This window comes from Stegodyphus dumicola, chromosome 1 (assembly GCF_044657685.1).
Source record: "Stegodyphus dumicola isolate Sdum_Otavi_A_Nest chromosome 1, ASM4465768v1".
In the NCBI taxonomy this organism is placed as follows: Eukaryota; Metazoa; Arthropoda; class Arachnida; order Araneae; family Eresidae; genus Stegodyphus; species Stegodyphus dumicola.
The window spans coordinates 180,750,419-180,775,581 of NC_140768.1; the positions used below are offsets into that span (position 1 = coordinate 180,750,419).

The 25,163-nt window shown below is 32.2% G+C and overlaps 1 protein-coding gene across 1 annotated transcript; it reads left to right on the plus strand.

Moving 5' to 3' along the window:
• Positions 1-802: 802 nt before the first annotated feature.
• Positions 803-23,875, plus strand: Polr1H (RNA polymerase I subunit RpI12). Its single transcript, XM_035353239.2, has 4 exons — positions 803-991; positions 14,002-14,114; positions 23,478-23,587; positions 23,698-23,875. Exons 1-4 carry the CDS (start codon positions 865-867, stop codon positions 23,720-23,722), a joined length of 375 nt encoding a protein of 124 aa, XP_035209130.1. The 5' UTR covers positions 803-864; the 3' UTR covers positions 23,723-23,875.
• Positions 23,876-25,163: the final 1,288 nt, after the last annotated feature.

Genomic DNA, 25,163 nt, shown 5'->3' on the forward strand with positions numbered 1-25,163 from the left:
ATCCTTGATTTAAACAAACCGCTAACAATTGGCGAGAAACACAATTGCAGTTGGCGAAAAACCAGAAATAGCGCCTAAAACCAAAGAATCTCTTACAGATTCTTTGCCTAAACGTTTCGGGAGTGTCACGTGGTATACAGCCAATGACAGTGAAGATAAGCATTTTCCTCTTCTGGTCTTGAGACGCCTGTATCTTACACGTAGTTCGAATGTCACGTGACCTCCCTGCGCGTTTGGGGATTTAGCGCTGACCGATTTGTTTATTAAGATATACGTAGAAGATGAGATTTTAGACTACTGAGCTGGTGAATAAAAAATTATATTTGATGTTGATATGGTAATCTTTTTTATTTTATAGTAAGAATTTATTTGCATTGTATTATATTGTTCCAACTGAAGATCCATAAAGGCGTGCTGTTTATATTTGTTATAATCTCATGAATATTTTCCACGTTCAGCGGTCATCAGCGCGTCAGGTAGAGTTTCCTGAACATTCCTAGTGGTTTTAGCTTTCTTGACTTTCTTTTTTGGAGATTTGATAAAATCTGTGATTTCGTTGATCTAAAAGATTTGTCCGTGTCCGTATCGACATCTTCCGTAGCATTCGAAGGTGTCCTAAAAAAGGACATATTTTAATGTAACCGAAGGTTTCTGCAAACATTAGAGTTTTAAGCAAAATTTGCGAGAGAACTGAGCGTGGACTGGGACAGTCTGCGCGAATATTGATGTCATGAGTATAATATGAGCGTGTTTGCGTTTCATCCTCAACTAAACTTTTCGCCCTGTGGGCAGAAAGATTTAGCTTGTGCAAAACATAATATCAGTCTCGTTTTAGTATGTTTTGTTCTTGTTAATTTAATACTCATGTCGTCAAAAAATTTCATTAACTCAGATCCTGATTTTTGTGCTCGTTGTGGAGGTGTGCTTCCACTCCCAGGAAACGAAGATGTTGTAGTTTGTTCTATGTGCGCGTATAAAGTTGATGTTAGAAGTAAGCTAAATTCCGCTGAAGTCGTTATTTATCGAAAATATATCCTTCAAGATTTCTCGATTGTGATGAAATGTGTAGTTGTCTTTATGTCAATTCATTTTTAAATTTTATCGTTTCACATACTCGTATGCTATCGCCCACCAGCGGCCGAGTGGTAAAGTCGCTGAACACTGGTAGTTCGGTCCGAGGTTCGAATCCCGCGAACGGGCTGGCTGCATGGGCGTTTTCCCCATGTGTAACGTGTATACGAGCCAGTTTCCCTTAGAAAGTCCTCCACGAAGGCATTCCTCTCCTTAGGCAGATAGCCCTCGTGTGCTTAGCCATAATTAAATACACCAACACCAACGTATGCTATCCGTTTCTAGGCTTTGTAATGTATAATCCACTTAATAGACAACTTAGGATTACTAGAATGTGATGAAAATTCTTCAAGTATTTACGGATATTGCTATATTATTGTTTAAACTGTTTTTGTGTTGGTTGTAAATGTAAATTAATATTTGGTGCATTTTACGTTTATATTTACTTTAATCAAATACCAATACTTTACGCATACCAATGCTTTACGCATGCGCATTTGATTTTTCCTTCCATAATAAAATATGTGGAGATTTTTATGTAAAAATTCCAATTCTTAATTTCACTTAGGCACTAAATAAACTACCTCGTTATGGAAAAACAATCATGTAAGCATTAATTTGTGAGATTAATAATTTGGCTCTGTAGCTGAATATCTACTTGTATATTATTTTGTAATCTCCGTAGCTGAATATCTACTTGGCCAAAATTGTGGACACTTTTGGAAATTTTTATGTTTTTGAACTTTTTATGCTTATAGAAAATGTTACCTTTCGCAAAATGCTTGTATATATCATTTTAACTTGTATATATCATTTTAAAGAGAATTTATTACTGAATTCAATACAAAACACAAAATTAAATTATTTTCAATACGAAAAAAGTTATATGTACTTTAATATAAATAAAAAACACAGTTATGAAGTGGTTTGTGATGTCTAGCTTTCCGGTCCAAACACTGTTCTTGTTCTGAGAACCAATCAAATGTAGTAACTGCCAGTAGAAGCTGACATCATGTTTACACTTGAAACAATTCATTATTTTGCTTTATTCTGTAGAAGGAGGACCTGTTTCTTATACACTGCAATCACAAGTAGGAATTTTTGTAAAAATTTTTAATATTTAGTCAAGAAGCAATGGCATCAAATAAAGGAGTAAATTGGACACTTAGAAAGAGATGTAATGTTATTGTGTTACGAGAAAGTGGTCTTTCCTATGCTGAAATTGCAAGACAGGTGGGTGGTTCAGTGACTACATCTGGAGTCCGAAAGTTTTGTTTACGATATCAGGAGACAAATTCATTAAAAAACAAAGAAGGAAAAGGCCGAAAACGGTGCACCACATCTATTGATGACAGAAGAAGAAAAAGACTATGTCTCCAAGATAGAAAAATGTCATCTACGGCCATCAGAAGTGATCTGAATGATGCTGGTGTTTCTGTCAGTTCAAGAACAATCAGGAGAAGATTAACAGATGTTGGACTGAGAGGTAGAATTCCATGAAAAAAGCCTTATCTTAATTTTCAGCAACGAAAAAAAAAAAAAAAAAAGACTACAGTGGGCAAAGGAACACATTAATTGGACAGTGGTCACAAGTTATATGGAGTGATGAAACTAAGATATCGTTATTCGGTAGTTATGAATTGGAAGTTGATCTGTCAGTACTATCCTTATCTTCAGGGCAGATGTTTTTATTTTATTTGGCTTATATTTCCTTACTAAATGTAGTATTTCATCTCAATGTACTCCTTCTTTGATATGATTTAAATCAAATTCCTCGTCATTAGTTTAATAAAGTAAACAAATAAATATTAAGCTTTTTTTTTTTTTTGTAAATTTTGTTACCCTTTAGATCATAATTGCTCTTTATTTCATAAATTACAGTTTCATATTTTTAATTTTATAATTTCTGCAAGCAATCTTACCAGATTTAAACTGATGATCTATAATCCGGAATCGCCGAAGTCCCGACGATTCCAGATTAACGACTTTTGACTGTATTATATGCTCAGTATACAGAATGTCTCAAAACTTCACATACAGATTTTGAGGAGCCAGAGAATATATTTATGTACCATATTTATATAGGAAAGCAGGGCTGGAAGCAGATAGGGGCATTTTATGCCAGACCTGAAAGTAGATATCTAAGGCTTTCTCTTCAAAGCTTACAGTGATGTATGAAGGACATGTTTTATGTATACTGAGTTGGCAGAAATCCTTTTTTATATGGACAGTAATGTAGGGTTGGAGCCTTGTAAGAATGTATGGCTAATCTTTGGAATATGGTGACAGGTAGTTTGGCGACATTTTGGTAAGGCGATCAAGGTTACTAGCTGGGACTTTAAAAAAAAAAAAAGCAGTGTACATGGATATAGTGAAGAGTGTGCGCAATGCCATTTTTGTGCAATTCTGGGATGTTTTTTTAAGTAAAAATAAGTCGCCGTGTACATGGTTTAGTGATATTTTAATTAAATGATAGTTATTTTGTGAATTTTATGTTTGTAGGAATTTGGTATATGTTTAAGTAAACGTGCATGGAAATAATTTAAATATTTGATACTAAGTATTTCTAATGCTTGCGGTATGAATTCGTTGGTGACGTGTATAATGTAATAGATGATTTAGAGGTAAAAGTTTTTGGATATTTTATTTATTTTATATGTGGAAATGTTCATATTTGGAAAGGGTAAATACTTTTTCGCGATCAGGTAATTTCATATATGTTCCTTTTACCGAGTTTAAAGATTAAGAAAATTGTCATGTATTTTCGTGAAATTTTTCTAATTTATGAGAAAAACGCAGTGTACATGGATATAGTGAAGAGTGTGCGCAATGCCATTTTTGTGCAATTCTGGGATGTTTTTTTAAGTAAAAATAAGTCTGCGTGTACATGGTTTATGTGTATGTGTTATTTTGAAAAACGCGTAAGGAGTATGGTATTGTGCACTTTTTCCCAATTTTGCAGTGAATATTTGTCATGATTAAGCAGTTTTGTTAGATAAAATTTCTAGCATAAGTGTAATTCGGCTAGTAGATTGTTGGAAGAAGTGTTCAGTAGATAAAAAGAAAAGAAACATGTCTTTACTTCGGGAAGACAAAATGGCGGCGGGAAAAAAAAATAGAGGATTGCTGTAGGAGAGTTAGTCGCCAAAAAAACGCCAAGTTACCATAATGTAAAGATCAACCGAAGTTCTTCATTATATTTAAGATTTTAAAAGTGTTAACTGCTGCTTTATGATAAATTTACGCATTTCCTTTCAATTCTTTTCACTGATACTGGTTTGACCCGTGTTTGATAGAGAATAAGTCTGTACACCATTTTTCTTCAGAACGTGTTGCCAGTTTCCATTCATTATGATAATTAGTTTAGCAGTATACATGGATATAGTCAAGAGTGTGCGCAATGCCATTTTTGTGCAGTTCTGAGATGTTTTTTTAAGTGAAAATAGGTCGATGTGTACAATGATGATACCGTGTATGTGCAATTCGTAAAAACGCGGCAAGCAGTGGGCGATTCTGCACTTTATCCCAGTTTCGCACCTAATCTTCGTCATGATTAAGAAAGACTAATTAGAAATTATAATAGATCAGCTATTATTCATCTAAATAAAATGAATATGGAATTTGAAAACAGAATGTCTGGGGAAATCTTCGAGTAGTATTTCAAGATTATCTGAAAACGTTTCATTCAAAATGACAGTGTGTTCACGTGTGAACCATAAATAAACTTCCTCATTATTTATAAATAAAGTCTTGATAAATAAAGTTCTGGTTGATCTTTACAATATGGTAACTGGTAGTTTGGCGACATTTTGGAGGCGAAAAAGGTTACTACCTGGGACTTTGGTAATAATGTGAGCAGTACTCAGTTCCGATTACGCATTATTTTGTGTGAGGGAAATGAGAGATCATGGGATATGTCATGTGATATTAATGGACGAATTACGGTTCTTTAATCGGAAAAGGGGGGAAATCGGGAAAAAATATGGAAATTTTGTATTTGGCTTTATTCTGTGTTGTGTGAAACAGTGTTCGTGAATTTTTGGATCCCATGGCCGTAACTAAAGTGAATTCGAAATGGGTATTTATGTATGTATTAATTTAATGTATGTGCTCATTTATATTTTAAGTAGTGTTTTTGAATTTAATTATATTTTAATTAAATTATAGTTATTTTGTGAATTTTATGTTTGTAGGAATTTGGTATACGTTTTAGTTGAAGTAAACGTGCATGGAAATAATTTAAATATTTGATACTAAGTATTTGTAATGCTTGCAGTATGAATTCGTTGGTGACGTGTATAATGTAATAGATGATTTAGAGGTAAAAGTTTTTGGATATTTTATTTATTTTATATGTGGAAATGTTCATTACTTTTTCACGATCAGGTAATTTCATATATGTTCTTTTTACCGGGTTTAAAGATTGAGAAAATTGTCATGTATTTTCGTGAAATTTTTCTAATTTATGAGAAAAAAGCAGTGTACATGGATATAGTGAAGAGTGTGCGCAATGCCATTTTTGTGCAATTCTGGGATGTTTTCTTAAGTAAAAATAAGTCGCCGTGTACATGGTTTAGTGATATTTTAATTAAATGATAGTTATTTTGTGAATTTTATGTTTGTAGGAATTTGGTATATGTTTAAGTAAACGTGCATGGAAATAATTTAAATATTTGATACTAAGTATTTGTAATGCTTGCGGTATGAATTCGTTGGTGACGTGTATAATGTAATAGATGATTTAGAGGTAAAAGTTTTTGGATATTTTATTTATTTTATATGTGGAAATGTTCATATTTGGAAAGGGTAAATACATTTTCGCGATCAGGTAATTTCATATATGTTCCTTTTACCGAGTTTAAAGATTAAGAAAATTGTCATGTATTTTCGTGAAATTTTTCTAATTTATGAGAAAAACGCAGTGTACATGGATATAGTGAAGAGTGTGCGCAATGCCATTTTTGTGCAATTCTGGGATGTTTTTTTAAGTAAAAATAAGTCTGCGTGTACATGGTTTATGTGTATGTGTTATTTTGAAAAACGCGTAAGGAGTATGGTATTGTGCACTTTTTCCCAATTTTGCAGTGAATATTTGTCATGATTAAGCAGTTTTGTTAGATAAAATTTCTAGCATAAGTGTAATTCGGCTAGTAGATTGTTGGAAGAAGTGTTCAGTAGATAAAAAGAAAAGAAACATGTCTTTACTTCGGGAAGACAAAATGGCGGCGGGAAAAAAAAATAGAGGGTTGCTGTAGGAGAGTTAGTCGCCAAAAAAAACGCCAAGTTACCATAATGTAAAGATCAACCGAAGTTCTTCATTATATTTAAGATTTTAAAAGTGTTAACTGCTGCTTTATGATAAATTTACGCATTTCCTTTCAATTCTTTTTACTGATACTGGTTTGACCCGTGTTTGATAAAGAATAAGTCTGTACACCATTTTTCTTCAGAACGTGTTGCCAGTTTCCATTCATTATGATAATTAGTATCTAATTTTATTGTTGTATATATTATCATCTGTAAGACATTTTAATCATTTACAAAATATTAAGGGCTTTGTAACTGTTCAACTGGTTTGTTTGTAATGTAAATATACTGTAAAATTTTCTCTGAGTTTGTAGTAGTTTCAGAAACTTAGACAAATAATATAAATCTAATTATAATATTATAAATTTAATTAAATGAAAAGTCTGAATGTATGAAGTGTAAATGAGATACTTTTCTTGATTTCTTCATTTACTACTTCATTACTACTATGCATAACTTATCACAAAAGTTGAATGTGTAGTATTAATAAAAATATATATACAATTTATCACATAAACTATAGTTCTTAATCTTACTAAATTAACTGCAGGGACTAGTAATGTATTTTGATGGCTTCTCGCAGCAACTTGAGTTGAAAAATTTATTTTATACACAAAATACATAACTCTTATCATATAAATACATACATAACTAAATATATACACAAAATACATAACTCTTATTATATAAATACATACATAGCTAAATATATACACAAAATACATAACTCTTATAAATAAATACATACACTCTTATCATAATTAAAATATATATACAGTATCTTTATCACATAAGACTATAGTTTTTAATCTTATTAAATCAACTGCCCAGACTAATAATTTATTTTGATGGCTTCTCACAGCAATTTGAAGTGAAAAAGTTTATCAAGGGTCTTCCGTTCCTCATTCCCTACTACCAACTTCTTGAGGGGATTTATCCTTGCTGTGTATGTTGAGTGTACCCTTACCATACAAGCACTATATGCTTACAATAATCCATGCCTTCTTCAGAATTACTTAATGCAACATCTTATTGACACAGGTACAGGTTGAAGCAAAGCTGGCACCTGTGCATACAGTTAGGTAGTTGCTAGCTGCTAAGTTTCTCTCCCGTATGGAGTTCGGAGGGACGGCATCCTAGGTTGCGGTCCGCGATGGCCTCCAACACCAAACTTTCGATAAGATTTCAGCTCACCATGTATTTTGAATGTGCTTTTGCTGTGCAGGTGCACTCAGAATGATTTCAAACATTAATGCCATTAGCATCACTAACTATTTTCCCATCTATGTGGCATTTTATTGCCACAGTGAGATCTAAATGATGGATAATTTTATTGGTCAATATGCATATTTCTGTTGAAATATGATACCTGACATTTTTGTGATTACAATCAATACTTTCTTTACTTCATACAAAGAAGTAAAAATAATACATAAGAAAATTCATGCAGCATACATTTCCTCAATCTGCATCTGTTAACTTATTCAAATCTTTAGAATTTCTGATACACAGCCCCGTGCGTTGGAGATAATTTTCTTCCCCCTGGTTCAGTGTTGCCGTTGGTTGCTTTGAAATCGTTGAGTTTCTTTAAAAAAAAATTTGTTGAAGTTTTACAAAATATGAAATAGATAATAAAACATAAGCCCTTCTCTAGAGGAGAGTCACAACAAAAGCATACAGCTTCATTGTTTTGTATTCAGTACAACACTGAATTCAGCTGCTTTATCTGCTTGCAAGAGCCCCCTATGAACGTCTATATATAGCAGGTGGTGGACCTTTAAAAACTTAAAAGAAGATGGATTCTATTACATATATCTGTATTCATTTAAATTTAAACATGTTAATGCATTTCAACAGGACATTCAAGCCCCCTGAACCTTCGGGGCCCTATGCAATGGCATTCCTTGTATAACCTTATTTACGCCACTGGGTCTCTGCCCATACTAGAACTGAAGGTAAGATTTAAGATTCAAAGAAAATTCAATGACAGAAAAACCGCAGGCTTGTGAATTTAATGCCAAAGGTCATTCAGTATTATAGAATTATGAATCAGACATAATTTCAGGAATGAAAAATCAATCCAGAAGGCACAAATTCTAATTCTAGGGATTGCCCAAACTGAATTCAGTCCTTATCTAAGTGTGCCATGCAATATTGATATTGCCTCAGAACATTGGTAGATATAATTTAAAAAAATATATAAGCATTAATTGTCATATGAGCAGTATAGACTGATTTCATCCTTTGAGGAATACAATATCGAAATCTGTAAATACAGTCAAAAGTCGTTAATCCGGACTCGTCAGGACTTCGGCGATTCTGAATTATAGATCATCAGTTAGAATCTGGTAAGATGGCATGCAGAAATTCTAAAATTAAAAATAAGAAACTGTAATTTATGAAATAAAGAACAATTATGATCTAAAGGGTATTAAAATTTACAAAAAAAAAAAAAAAAAAGCTTAATATTTATTTGTTTACTTTATTAAACATTTCTTTCAATGTAAATTGTTTAAGTTGCTTCGTTTTATGTGATAATACTTTCTCTTTAATTCTATAAACAGACATAATTTCTTGTTCAGTTATAAAATTCCGCTGTTCAAGTCCTATAATTGCTGTGTCGAGAATACCGACTAATTTGTCAATCGAAATTTTTTCGTTTTCAATAACCTCTGTGTCACTTTCTTCACTATCAGAAGCGAATTATAATGACTAGGAATTTGATTTAAATCATATCAGAGATGGAGTACATCGAGATGAAATACTACATTTAGTAAGGAATTATAAGCCGAAAAAATAAAAACATCTGCCCTGAGGATAAGGATAGTGCTGACAGAACTTCAGTTCATTGCGCGCCACGGCGTCCCTCTTCCCTGCAGAGCAGCATGAAATTGATAAACAGATTTCGGAATGGTTAGAGAAACAAAGGATATGTCTTTATCCATTTTTTACAGCAATTCCACTTTTTGTTTGATGGACATCGAACATACTTTCACTTTGTAGATCCTTTGGGAGCTCCAGCATTGGAAATTCTATTTGACATAATCGAAAGTTCAAGCTTACTTTTATAAAATTGCTCTAACAGTCTACAAAAAATAATAAGCCAGATCCAATTCGAAGATTAAGGACGCAATCTGCAACATTAACTGAAATAGATAATTAGATAATTTTAGCTTATACCGTCCGTTTACATTAAACGTGCATGCGTAAACGTATTATGCGCATGCGCACACGTGTATGCACAGCCGTAAAGGTCTTGCGCGCATGCGTAAACGCCTATGCACATGCGTTAACACAACGCATGCACAGAAAGTTTGTAGCTTTGAGGTCCGGATTATAGATGATTCCGGATTATGGGTGTCCGAATTAACGACTTTTGACTGTAATTTAATTCATTATACATTCTTCATATTGTATACTGAGATAAGTATAGTAGCTTGGGCAATTATTTTAAATTTTATCTTTATGAATATTTGCTGATGCAAATTTAAATGGTGGAATGGCTAAAGTTTTGAAATATTGGTAGTTCAACATTAATTGTATTTCTGGCAAATAAATAGAATGGCTCAATTTTGTCCTTTTTACATTCTGCGTAAAAAGTCTTCCACAAATACTTTTATTCTCAATAGGAATTTTAAGTGCTTTACCATATTCCAGTCCAATCTGATCTTACATAAAATAATTATTAAAAGGTTTTTATAAAAATGGTTTATGAAGAGATATTGTGCAAAACCTTTAGTAATTTAAAATGGTTTCTAATATTAAAAATGTTTTAGAATAATTTTTATTAGTTAGATTTTAGACCAGGGTTTCTCATTTGGGTTGATGAATTTTTAAAGGGTCTCTATGATGGTCAACGATTCGATATACAAATATGCAATGACAATTGATCAGCACAATTAAGATTCCACTGACTGTAAAAAAAAAGTATTCATAAAAAAGGATAAGTAATAGTATACTGATATAAAACCTTCTTATACAAATAAATCAAGTCATATTCAAAACATATGAGTGCACTAAGTTTGGTAATTTATAAATCATCTGAGAGAAATATCTCAAAATTGAAGACGTTACCAAACCAATATTATAGAATTGTCTTCCTCTTACTTACCAGAAAGAAGCTTTAGTCAAATCAACAACTTACTACGGGAAGCAAGAAACAAGCTGAGAATTAAGCAGTTTTATGCCAAATATTTAAAAAATTATTTCAATACATCAAGTGCAGCCATTACATTCATTAAAATCAAACTCTGGGGCAGTTATAATCTGTGATTTTGCATCCTGTTTATATCTCTAAAGTTCAAAATAATAATAAAGCATAAATCTAAAAAAATATTTTTTTTTCCAAATCTGTTATGCATATTCTTAATCTACTTCTATAATCTTTGAGCTATGTATACACAATTATTTGTATTGATACTATGTTGTATGCTATATATAGTAGAGAAAAATATAAAAGGGTTAATGAAGAAAAAGGCTGGGAATCCTTAATTTAAACTATAAATGTTTAAAAAAGTACTTTGCTTTACAGGGCTCATTCTTTGTACTTTCAGATGTTATGCAATATATATAAAGAATGAAATCTTATAGAAATATGTGTGGGTACTTATATTAATTTGTCTGTAGAAAAAAATCAGAGTAAACGACAAAATTATCTACAATCAAAAGCTTAATTGCACAGAAAAATACAGTTTTTCATGAATTGAAACTAAACAGTGTTTAAAAAATTGAAATAATGTAAAAGTTCAACTGAGAAAAGTTAATAGTATTGGATATGAGTTCTACATTTCCAGTGTGTATAGAAATCAGGGTTGTGCTCTTCTGTTATTGGGACCACATCCGGAAATGTATGTATACAAAATGTACATAATATATTTTGATTTATATATACAAATTCTGCATATTTACTTCTTAAATGTATTTTATATTTTCTGTTTGGTTTACTTTTACATACATACTGACATAAAATTTTGATTGAAAATAAAGTTTCTCAAGTTCACTTCTAAATACGTGAGTAATTTTTTCTTTCAGGCAAACGATTCCCTTTTTTTTTTTTTTTTTTCTTTTTTGTTTTTAACTCACTTTATTCTCATATGAGTTTACCACATTAGGAGGAAAAAACCATAAATTAATAATAAGCATCTTCAAAAGTTTGTTAATTTTCTATACTATTTTTCTTTCCGAAATGAAATTTTTTGTCCTATGACATAAACAGCCTGAAATTTTCAAACAATTTTTTGGATTAAAGGCTCTAAAAATGAGAATAAATAATATTAATTAAAAAAAAGCTATATAAACTTAGTATACGGATCAGTCATTCTCTTGGAAATGCTTTGCTCACTTTCCTAAATAATTGAAATGTATTTTCTTTGAGATAAAATGCCAACGTCGCGTGTGAATCTGTCACATGGCAACCGTTTTTGCCTGATTCATCTAGCTTTAGTTTCTTTTTGTAACAGACCTTCAAGGCCATTGTGCACAGAATACCCATTACTTCTGATATGGAACTGGTGATAAGAATTACCATGACCATTACTAATATTTACAAAACTTTTGAAAATATTCAGCAATTCACGTAGTATCAGTGTTAAACATATATCACTGCAAGTTCCAGGAACTTTTAACACAACTGTATTCTACGTACAGTAGATACATCTGGTGGATAGAGAATACAGTTTATGAAATTGTATTTTGTATCCACCAGTTGTTTACTAACACATAGTACTTTTAAGTTATACAGGGTTGGACAAAAATATGGAAACACCTCATAAAATGCATGTTTGAGCTGAAAGGTTTATTCTTAAAAAAGCTATCGGTGGCACTGATGTGTTTGCTCACTAACACCACTTGCAAAACATCCTCAATATGTCGCAAGTACAATTTGTTATCGAAACAATGTTCTGTGCAGTTGTTAGTGCATCATGTTGGAACTAAATGAATCCGAATGTGGGCAAATTGTAGCTGAAGTGTTTGGTGTTTGAAGAAGCACAGTATTTAAAATTTTTTAATTACAGTAAGACTGGAAAAATAGCATTCTCTAAATCGAAGCACAGACGAAAATGTTTGTTTAATGATCCTGACAGACGATCATTGAAGAGGAATTTGATGAAAAACAAGAAGACTACAGTCTCAAATTTGACTGCTGAATTGAATGTCACACTCTCAAACTCTACCCTATTGGCACCGAAACAGTATGAAAGGAGCTCCACAAGCAGGGTCTTTTTGAGCGAGCTGCAATTCAAAAGCCACTGATCAGAGATAATTAATTAGAAAAGTAGAATGCCTTAAGAGGAGAAATAAAATTTGGACTATAAAGCAATGGATGATGTATTTGGTCAAATGAGTCTTGCTTCACACTGTTTCCGACTTCTGGGCAAGTTTATGTCTGGCGAGGCAAATGCTGTCTCAAGCATATGATGGACACTGTTTGCTGCCAAGAGTCAAACATAGTGGGGGTTTGGTCATGGTTTGGGCAGCCATATTATGGTATTCCATGGGGACACTTCATTACTGTCAAGGATTATGTGATCACTTTTGCTGATAATGTCCATCCCATGGTATAAATTTTCTTCCCCAATAGTTCCAAAATAACAAAGCTTCTGTTCACTGATCTCACATAGCCCAGGACTGGTTTCTGAGCATGAGGGTGAACTTCCTTGTTCTAGCATGGCCACCACAATCACCAGATATCAATATTATTGAGTCTTTGGAGAGAAATCCATGTGAGCTCTATCCACCGCCATCATTATTAACCATCATTGTTTACAGGAAGAATGGTACAAGATCCCCTTGCAAAGCATACAAGACCTCTATTAGTCCAAGCCTGCAAGCTGTTTTGAATGCCAACACTTTTCCTGCACCACAGCAGTGTGTTTTTATTTCCTTGTTTCCATATTTTTGTGCAACTGCTATATTTAATAAAATACTTTATACTGCTTTGCATATTGTGTTTTTGTTATGTCTTTGTCTCTCTATTCTATCTACTACAAGTGGTGTGTCACATTAAGGTTTCCGTTTTAAAAATGGTTCATATCAGTCTTCTGTACCTCCTCTCAAACTTTGTATAAGGAATTTTGAGACAGCCTGTGTATATTTATTATAGTTATTGTTTATTAGAGGTTTGATGTGAAGTTATTACTTTACATTTTATGGTACTTCCTTTTTAAAGTAGCCACATCAATCAGTCACAAAATTGGCAAACGTAATTCTGAAATTTTTAATATGCAACATATTTGATTATGAAACTATTTTGATTAGTGTTGTCCATGTATTATCAGTCCAATATTTCTTTTTACTTTTAAAATATTTACCATTTTTAATTTATAATTAATTAGAAAAGTAGTATTTTTGTTTTATTTATAATGTAATATATTTGTTGTATTTATAATGTAATATATTTGAATTCCATTACAAAAGTGTAAGTAGTTTCAGTATAACATTTTAGCTAATCAGCAAAATTTTAGCTTCATATACATTAATTAAAGACCTTGCAACAGATATTTCCTCTTGTATCTTGAAATAAAACATTTTAATTCTTATTGATGCAAATACAGGGATAATTTAGACATCTATTTTTCACGTATCTGTATTTAATTTTTTAAGTATTAAAAATTTGTTTTTCAGAGTTTGATGGCTTAACTATTGCTTATGAAATCAAGTTTAATAATAAGGGCAAATATAGGAGAAAAAAGGAAAAAGAAAAAGAAGAAAGAAAAAGTGCTGCTCTTGGTCCTTTGGTAATATTGATCTTATAACAGTTTGGCTGTTTATAACTTTATACTATTTTATATATTAGATTGTTCAATAGGAAAAACAAAATCATTTGCATATATTAGATTGTTCATTAGGAAAAACAAAATCATTTGTATATATTAGATTGTTCATTAGGAAAAACAAAATCATTTGCATGACTTGTAGCATTGTTGTGGTGGGTATGTTAGACAATGACCTTAAACTACTGCTGGATGCAGTGACTAATTAAGCCTCTAGTAAGGCCGAGATAAAATTTTAATTTGGGTCCCATTTATATAGGTTGCTTGTAAATGAAATCTGAGGTCAGCAGCTGGCCTCCTAAAGTAGTTATTATACAAAAGAAAACGTGTATATCAGTTTTAATGATTCCAGTTAATGCAGTGTCACAGGTTCAGCTAATAATTGTGTTTATTATTACTTTTAAAAAAATTCTAGTTTTAAGAAATAGTTAAGAACTGTGTAAATTTCAAAACTTTATTAGATACTTTTCTGAATATTGAAATTTTAAAGTAAATAGATGTGCGGAGGCTGAAAATTTTAGCATTTTTTGAAAAATCCCAAAGACTGGTAAATTATGTTTGAAATTCAGAATAAAAATGCTACCTATCTTGCAGTGCCAGTATCAGCTGGAAAGGACCAAAGGAATGCAGACAGAGAAAGTTTGCAATGTTATAGTGTAGGAGCAACCTTTTGAAGGCATTGCCTTCAATATCCTGGGACCTCTGCCAGGAACTGCTTGCTGTTGGCAATAAGTACATCCTCATTGTGATTGATTACTTCACCAAGTGGCATGAAGCATATCCTATTCCTGATCAAGAGGCTGTAGCAGTAGCAGAAGTAATTATATAGCATTGGATTTACAGATTTGGAGTGCCTTTTCAGTCACATTCCAATCAGGAATTTCATCTCGGGTTATAAGCAAAGATGTCTGCAAGCTACTCGGTATCGACAAAACCAAAACGACAATTTCACATCTGTAGTCAGATGGCATGGTAGAGAGGCTTAATTGAACCGTCTTTAATAACTTCTTGCTTATAGTTTCCAGAAATGAACATTACTGCGATTAGAAGTTACCTGTGTTCTTACAGGCCTATTGCAGTGGGGCTGTAATAGGCACATGAAATTAATAGTGCGACTTTGCTGGCTATTCCCCATCGCAGGTGCTCTTCGGTTGGGACTTTTGTCTGTCTTGTGTTCTCTTGTTTGGCTGCCTTCCAGATGCACCTTCATCACCTGATGAGTACAGGAATGATGCACAATAACGACTCAGCTTGGTGACGGAGAAGATGAGGACCCAATGACATGAGACCTACAGAACATCGATTCAACGAAGATGACAAGGTGTGGTTATGCAATCAATTCGATTAAAAGGTCTCTTTCCTAAACTACAGTCACTCTAGGATTGTCCTTTCACAATCCTAAACAGGCTGAATGACATTGTAGTTCGTATCCATAATTCATCAAATTAAGCCTAATGCTATTAAGCTAGGCTAAAATTATACAACGTTATTCATTACGGTGGCCATAGAACATAGTCCTCATTGTGTATATAATGTAAATAGTATACAATACAAAGTTCAAAATCTGGATGTCCAATATCCAGAATGATCTAAAATGCAAAACTTCAAAACCGCCAACAACTTAATGCTTTACGCATATGCTTTTCATTTTTTTCCCCATTCGTAAAACATGTGTAGAGTCCCGATTCTTAATTTCCCTTCAGCACTAAATAAATACAGTACAAAGTCTGTAATCCGGACGTCCATTATCTGGAATGATCTATAATCCGAACCTCAAAGCCACAAACTTTTTTTTATATGCTTTTGCGCATGCGTGTTTAATGCTACGCATGCGAGTTTAATGTTTATGCATGCACGTTTAATGTTTACACATGTGCATTTAGCACAAAAAGCGAAGCAACTTAAGCAACTTACATTGAAAGAATGTTTAATAAAGTAAACAAATAAATATTAAGCTTTTTTTTTTATGTAAATTTTGATACCTTTTAGATCATAATTGCTCTTTATTTCATAAATTATGGTTTCATATTTTTAATTGTATAATTTCTGCATGCCATCTTACCAGATTTAAATTGATGATCTATAATCTGGAAAAACCCTTAATCCGGAATCGCCGAAGTCCCAACGAGTCTGGATTACGTACTTTGTGCTGTACCTCGTCATTAAAGAAAAAGGAACAATAATTTAGCATAAATTTGTGTGATCAATAATTTGGCCCTGCTTGGCATACATCTCAAACCGAAACATTCTAGATAGAAACACCTACTAATATTTTACTCATTGATTTTACACCTACTAATATTTTATATACCTGGCTCCAACCTGGCGAATCATTATTTATTATATTTTGCTTTCGCCACTGAATGTTTATCAACATGTGACAAGTAATGACTCATGCAGCGATGCCCAAACAATTTTTTTTTTCATATTAGTACATAAGAGTATGACATTCTTATGCTTGGCAATGATTACAGATATAAGTTAAATGCACTATAAAATACTGATAAGGAAAAATTTAACAAAAATTTTTCCGTATGCTAAAAATAGATTTTGTTAATGATACTCATTAAGCCAAAAGATTACATTAAGTGTTATTTGAATTAAGAATAACTGATTTGCTTTTCACGTAAACTCAGAGTTGGCACCAGAGATCGTATTGCCACACCGGGTGGCAGAATTTAGAAAAGACAAGATTTTTGGAATTTAGAGAAGCACCGAGTAACAAAATTAAAGGATGAAAATATTTTTAGAATTTAGGGAAAGCACTGGGATCCAAAATTTAGGGGCCACAAAAATTTAGAACATAGGGAGACACTTGGTAGCCAGAATTTAGGACCCGCAGAGACTGCACCCGGCAGTAAGAAATCTAGATAGATATTTAGTGCACGATAGGAGCAGGATGAAATTTAGGGGAACAACTTGTCTCTTGTCACCAATTTCATGATACATAGCCAATAATGTATAGCGAATGCTATTAAGCCAGGCTAAAATTATACTTTACTGATTCCAAGGAATATCAGCCAATATAGCAGATTGTGCTGTTCCTTAACTTTCTGATTTGATTCAATTATTTTTTGAAGGCTGTTTTTATTATAGCAATTTGATGAAAATTAAAGTTTCAGCTTTCGATCATGTTGAAAAGAGTTTCTAATTCTCGAGCTGCAACAGGATCTACAAAATGAAATCATATTTTGATGTACATTAAACAAAATGTGTAATTGCTGGGAAAAAAATGGATAAAGGTATATCCGTCTCAAAATTATATGAGGAGTATGGTATTAGGAAGTCATCTGTATATGACATAAGTAACTTTATGAATTTTTTGTGGATTCTGACACCCTACTCTCAACGAAAACAAAAAATATTCATTATGCTAAAAGGGAAGATCATGACAAATTGATAACTGAATGGGAAGCATTGCAGCGAGCGCTTGTCATTGGTCCGGTCAAATGCTAATGGCGCAAGCTAAAATATTTCAATAAGAAATGTACTTAGAAACTGAGTGCACATATTTGACAGATTGGTTAACCAAATTTAAAAATCGCTATAAAGCAATTAAGAATTTCAGGTAAAAATGCTTCAGCTGATATTATTTGCAGATGAATTCATTGAACTCATTAATATATATCTCTAGAACAAATTTATAACACTGATAAAACTGGTCTTTTCTGGTAATATATATTTGCAAAATACTTTGGCAACCTCTACAGAAAAGGCTCCGACTCGTGTCAAAGATTCCAAAGCAAGACTAGCAATTTTTGCATTGTGGACAACTGTTTAGCTTACTTCACTTAAAGTTTTAGTGAACAATAATGTATTTGTATTATTCTTTTTTCCAAATTGTACATCAATCAATCATTCAGCCGATGGATATCAGAATAGTGCACGTGCTGAAATGGAATATAAAGTAGAATTTTTTAAAATCTATGTTAAATTTCTTGGATAATAGCAACACTCTTCAAGAATTTTTTTAAATATTTTAGCATAAAATCTTTGTGGGAGGATGTGTCTCCAGATACTTTCAAAAATGCTTGGCATAATTTATTGTCAGCTAACATGTTTCATAGTGAGGTTGACGAATATGATAGCTGCGAATCTGAAGGTTTTCAAATATCGCAAACCAAAGGCTAAATTTTCCACTTAATGGAATTTTTAAAGAAATGTGGAGAAGCGGTAATAAATGAAGATGATACAATGCAAGTTTTTCATTATGTTGAAATTGCCCCAATTATCAATCAACGGACGCCAAAATATGTAGTATGGTTCTATATCCAGAAAGTACCACTACCGATAGTGAAGAAAGTGTGAGAGAAGTCATTAAAAACGAAACAATTTCGATTGACAAATTAGTCAGAATTCTCGGCACAGCAATTACAGAACTTGAACAATGTAACTGAATAAGAAATTATGTCTGTCTATAGAATTAAAGAGAAAATATTAGCACAAAAAAAGCAACTTAAACAACTTACATTGAAAGAAATATTTAATAAACTAAATAAATAAATATTAAGTCTTTTTTTTTTTCAGATTTTGTTACCCTTTAGATCATAAATGCTTCATTATTTCATAAATCACGATTTTATATTTTTTATTGTATAATTTCTACATGCCATCTTACAAGCGTTAAACTGAGGATCTAATATCTGGAAAAATCCGGAATCACAGAAGTCCAGACTATGGTACTATTTATATACGTAGCTGTAAATTCATGCATTTATGTTTTGATTTAGTGTTTGATTTGTTTATTTATTGAAATTATTGTTTTAGTATAGCACTCATTTTCCTTAGTTGTAAGTATGGCTTCCTGTCCAGAATTGTACTGTGTGGGACTTTCAGTCTTTGGGAACACGGCAATGTAACAAATTTCGTGAATATGTAAATAATTTTAGTGAAATTATATGTGTATTCCTAGTATTCTTTATATAATATAACATGAAATGCTCGGTGGCCGGGGGAGGGCAAATACTAAGAGCATGATTCCCAGTTATTAGGGCTGGAGAGAGCGTCAATTTCCCTGTTATTAGTTCAGAGCTGAATTCAGAGCTTTGAGATATCTGTTAGAGCTTCGCCTTTTATATGCACTGTTTTTAATTTTCTTAGAAGTTTGAAGTGTAACTACTGATTGCATTCTGTGATACTGTGAAGAGCCGTACAAGTATTTTTGTGGAAAGTTCCAGAAATCTGAAGTGTTTCTTTTCGTAGAATAAATTTTATCGAGCTATTGTGGGTTCTGTGTGCATTAAATCTATTATGAATCCTTATGCATGCAACAATATATAACCAATAAACAGTCACTTAGCTAAGTAAATTATAAATAATTTGACAATTTTACAACAAAGTATGTTAGAAAATTTCCTGAAATTTTGAGGAATCAATTTTAATGGAGCTGTGAAATTATTTGCATCAGTTAGAGTATTGTACATTGTATATATATATATATAAGCGATGCACAAAAAGTTGCAAATTATTCTGCTAATTTCGAACAGAATGTTAAAAATATTAGCAGTAATATCAGTATAAATTGGCAATAAAAATAATGTAAACCCTAACTGTATGTGATAGGGCAACACTATTTTGTAATCTTCTAAGCTTTCAAAATGCTTCTAATTTTTATCAGAGAATCTGTATTTGGGGATAAAAAATTTCATATATGTATTTTATGAATTATCTGTAGCATTTTACTAGCTAATGTTGAATTAATATATATATGTGAGGTAAGAAATATGTAATTCTGAATTGTAGGTTAAATTAGTAATAGCTCCTTAATTCCTCTTTTTTAATTTGGACACTTCCCCTCTCTCTATTCTAAAAATAATAACTTTTCCAAAAGTGTGTCATATCTAAAAATTAAATCCACTTTATGTCATCTTAACCATTTGCATTTTGTTCTTAGCCAATCAGATTAACAAAAAATTTTACTATAAATACTGCTGCAATCCAACTACGTTCTCTCTTTTGCTGCCTAAACTTGCTTGCTAAAATGACATTTCTTCACTTATCGGCATTCTTCCATTGTTCTAAAATGTGACTCCGAATACAAAATTGTGGGACGCATTTTAGCACCTCTAGTGTTGTACCAGTTAAGAAAAAATGTGTTTCTGAAGAATTGTTCCTATTAAAAAATAAAAATAAGGTTTTTAACCCCCAAGCCATTTGTGATGTTTCCTCCAGTCATCATCTGTACAACAGTCTTCTCGGCTATGTTAAAAAGAGAATTGGTGTATATTCCCAAATTAAGTTATTGTAATAATAAGTTATCTGCATTACATACACAGAATGTTTCATATTGAATGAGACAGAAAGAATAGGCAGAATTAGCTCTTGAAACTACAATTATACAGGTTTTATCTGGAACAGGGAAAATTCTTCCGTTATGAAATCACAGCTAGAGTCACTGTTAATTAAAATGGTGCCATCCATGCAGGAGAAAGCGTACTGCATTTAGCAATACGCAAAAGCATTATAATTTATCATCGTTCAAAGGCTTTTTCGCATGAGATATGGTGAAGAACCGCATCATCACAATTGTAAATGCTGGGTGAAGCAATTTCAGGTTATGTGCTGCTTGTGTAAGAAAACCAGCCTAAAGTGGTTGAAAAAAATTTATGAACCGCTTTTAGGAAGTCCACAAAATCAACATGTTCTGCAAGTTCTGAACTCAATGTGCCTCATGTAATGTCCATAACAGTGTGTTATGGAAATGTCTACAATTCTAGTCATACACTTTCAGATGGTGCAAGCGTTAAAACCTTTGATAAACTGTTGCATAAAGCTTTCTGTTAGAATTTGCAAATGAAGTTTCTGGTAGATGCAGGTAAGACACTCAAAAATCACGAGATTTTTCTCAACGACAAAAAAACTTTTTAAATGATAAAAATATATTTTTTAAGAATGAATTAACTTTTAAACAACTCTGAAAGTTCAGTTACTAATTCTTAAACGAAAACAGTATAAAAATACTTACTTATAAAAAACATTTTTATTACTTGCATCTTTAAACAAAAAATAATACTTTAATCAGTTTTTGTGCAAAAATACTATTAACAGTGGCAGTCAACATTTATTGGTAAAGAAGCTGCTCCTTTTTCAGCTGCTAAATTTAAGAGGTGATAGGTGCACCTCATAATTTGCAAATCTGAAGCTTCTTTTTTTAAGATACCTGCAACACCAGTCTTCAAACCTACCATTACTGGTGCATTATCAGCACCAAACACAGAAATTATCCAGAGGAATTGCATTTTAAATCTTTAATAATTAGCTGTGGTTTAATAAAACCTGTCGAATGGCCTTCTAAGGTGGGAACAGAATGTAAACTACACTCAGTTTCTGAAGGAACTGGATTAAAATAAGAAACAACAATTGGATACAGTTTTGAATCAGTATTGTTACGAATTTGGTATTTAATTAGCTAATGTTGGTAGAATTATAAATTAAATTGTTTATTCCCCGTGCAGTGTAGCGCGTGACAAATATTAAAGGAAAGCTAAGCCAGAAAATTAAAAATACAAGAGCATGTGCATTTAACATTTAATAAAGAAATATCTCTTTTTGATTTCGAGAAAGTTCCAGAAATTTCTCACGCGCGATTTAAAATCTTATAAAAAGGAAAAACCTCTCAATTCAGTTAGTTAGCTTGTTGTTGTATTAACAGTTTGTTTAGAAAACTGCTCTTGTTGACTAGCGAATTCACGGATTAGCTTTCTTTAGCTGTTTTGAATTAAGTTCTCTTGAACGTTTGAGTAGCTAAATAACTACTTAGAGATACTGTAATACTGCACGAATATCTGAGGAAATTTAAGAATTTTTGTTGTGATAATAATAAATTTTGTTCATTTTTCATCAGACTTGTGCATTCATTTCATAACAAACCCGTATGCATGCAACAGTATTATTGCTTCCATCCATAGAGAGGCAGAATGGAGCTTTATCAATGCAGTTAATAACTGAAGATTTATTTCTCATACCCATTTCCTTAACAATTGCAGCCGTTTTGGTCCTTGCACTTTAATATTTCTTAGCGATTTCGCTATTGGGAAACAATTTTCTAAATAAAGCTGCAGCATGATCCGATGCATTCAGTAGCAAGTTGTGCTCAAGTGAAAAGGCAGAGAACAGACATCGGTATTAATTACTTTTTGGTCCTTTGTTTCCACGGTAAAATCTAATTATTATTATTATTTTTTTTTTCAACAGAATTACTTTTGTCCTTGTTTATTCATGTACACACATGTTTGAGAACATCGGCTCTTCCACCATGCGAAATTGAAAAATCGCAATGACAAACAGTACACATTGCAAATGTATTACATTTTCTTGTGGAAATAGTAAAAGGAAAGTCATCTGTGTACGATTTTTGAAAAGTGCATGAGCATTTTTCCTTTTTCGCAGACATGACTAACACAAAAGATCGTAATTTCTTAAGCTATTTCTCGAAAGCATGTGTGCTCACACCGGTCAATGACAAGATGAATGAAATAACAACCAAAGAAAGTATAACACATATTCTTTGTAACAGCTTTGATCTTGGTTTCTGCTCATTGGCAGCTAGTATTGAGCCAAGATACATAAAAATCGGGAGAAATTTTAAGAATAAGAAAAAAGTCTGGAGAAATCCATTGAAAATCAGATTGGTGGGAGAACGGTCTGAAATCGGGAGTCTTCCTCCTAAATCGGAAGAGTTGAAACTCTGTAGATGGTTTAGTGAACAGACTCATGTTTATGTATGAAGCTACTTTTCATATTTCTGGCAACATTAATCACCATACGTTGTAATTTTGGGGGACGGAAAATCTGCATGGTGTAATAAATAGTACATGAGCGTGATTTTCCGAAAGTGAATATTTTCTGCGCCTTTTCCAGCAATTGTAGGTTTGGTCCTTTTTTTCTTCATGGAAAATTTGATTAACAGGTACATTTACCAAGATATGCTATTAGAGTGGTTGTTCTCTCAATTGAAGGAAGCGGACCCAGCTTCATTTTGTAGCAAATTCTGCTCCACCACTTTGCCATAAAAACATGCACCAATACCTGAGTGATAGTATATCCAATGTGTAGGGTATGTATTCACAGGCATGCTTTCTTTTTGTCCCATTTAATATGAAACATCCTGTGTATATATATTTGTATTCACGATTATTTTTCTTTCATATTTTCTGTAGTTTGAGGCTTACAGACTTTCCCTCATAGAAGTTTGTTTCTAAATATGAAAACCTTTATAATTGTTAAAATATTGTGTTCTCTCTTGCACTTTTTCATGGTCTTTTATACATATGTTTAGCTGTAATTTAGTGTGTATTTGTTTATCACTGTACATTTTTTTATATACAGGTTGACAGAGAATGCTCAAAATGTGGAAATCAGAATATGACATATGCAACTCTACAAACTCGATCTGCTGATGAAGGGCAAACAGTTTTTTATTCGTGTCCTAACTGTCAGTACGTTATATTTTTTGTATTTATACAATTTGAAGTATGTTTTCATTGGTTTTGAATTTTTTTTTAAATTCGTGTATGTTTGTGAAACACATTTATTTATTTTGTTTTAGACATCAAGAACATGAAAATTCTTAAATCAATGTGGATTATTTACCATTTTGTGATTAAAGAATTTGAGAATTTCATGAGGAATGAAAGATACAGTCCTTGAATGATGTTGTATAGTAAATTTGGGTTTATTTCATATAGTTTTATATTGTATATATAATAAAATTTTTCATAATTTGAGCATTCATTTGATTTTTTCATTTTAATATGCATTTTTGTAAAGGGCTTATTATATTTTACTAAAAACATTGGGACTTGTACAACTTTTTTAAATCAGTCACAAAATCAGTGTTCTTCTGCTGTGTAAATAAAGCCCTGAAGAAGAGTTTGCTGCTTAAATTTAGCCGGAACCTGGCTAATGAAACTTTCCAGTTTTTAATTGATATCTTAATTCCAGCTGGAATGCACTAAAACCACAAACGAGATGAGCTGTAGACTTTCTCTGCTATTATATCATAGGTTCTCAACTGGGGGAGTGGATTCGGTCAGTCCGACTCTACTTGCTTCCTGTTGTGCTGTTAAAAAATTATGTAAATCTAAATAAATGTGCATACATTTTTCCAAGTTTTGAAAAGAGAGGGGACAGTGATCGTCTAGCAATGGTAAAAGGGGCATGGGGCAGCAAAAGAGAACCACTGTATTGCATTAATTTGCAATATCAGTAAAAAATACTGTTATTTCTTTTAACATTTTGCAAGACGGATATTAGCTACTAAATTAACCTTTGAATCGAAATTTGACGTAAATTTAAAGGTTCCTCCCCCCTCCAGTGACTTTGGAAACTTCTTTTTAGGTGACAAGATACAAATAAAATAAATTGAAAGATAAAATCATTTTAAATCTAAGTATATGAGATGTAAGGTTTGCTAGTCAAGAGACCTGAAAACTGAAATGCATGATGTGTTGTGGATAATGCAAAGTAATGTGAAAGATACAATATCTGTTTCTGTGTTATTCCCAAATCTAAAGATTTTTTTTTTATCAGATTTGAGCGATTAAAATTAACAGGTGTAAAACTAGATATCTAACAAACTTTTCATAAAAGTTCTGATATATTTGTGAATGTGATGATACAGAGTTAAATATTTATATAAAGGATGATCATAGCTGTCAGACACAAGGCAATCTTGTAATTTGGAATGGCACATCACAGTCTTCTTGGTATTTCCATAATGTGTGTTTTCATTGATGCTTTGACTCTGCACACAAACTCAATAAGTGGGTTATGTCTGTTTCAAAATACAGTGGTTATCTGGATATCAATCTGCTATGTTTCATCTGTCTCCTGAAAAATCACTAATATATATACCAAGGTAAGGTCATGTCCAGGATTTCAGAACTATGAAAAGTCACCTAAAATTTCAGTATCTAATTGCCAGAAGTTAAGCGATTTCTGAATTTGTTTATCCTCGTATAGCAAATCATCATTAGTTTCAGTTTCTGTTAAAAATTTCAGTTTTTCCATATG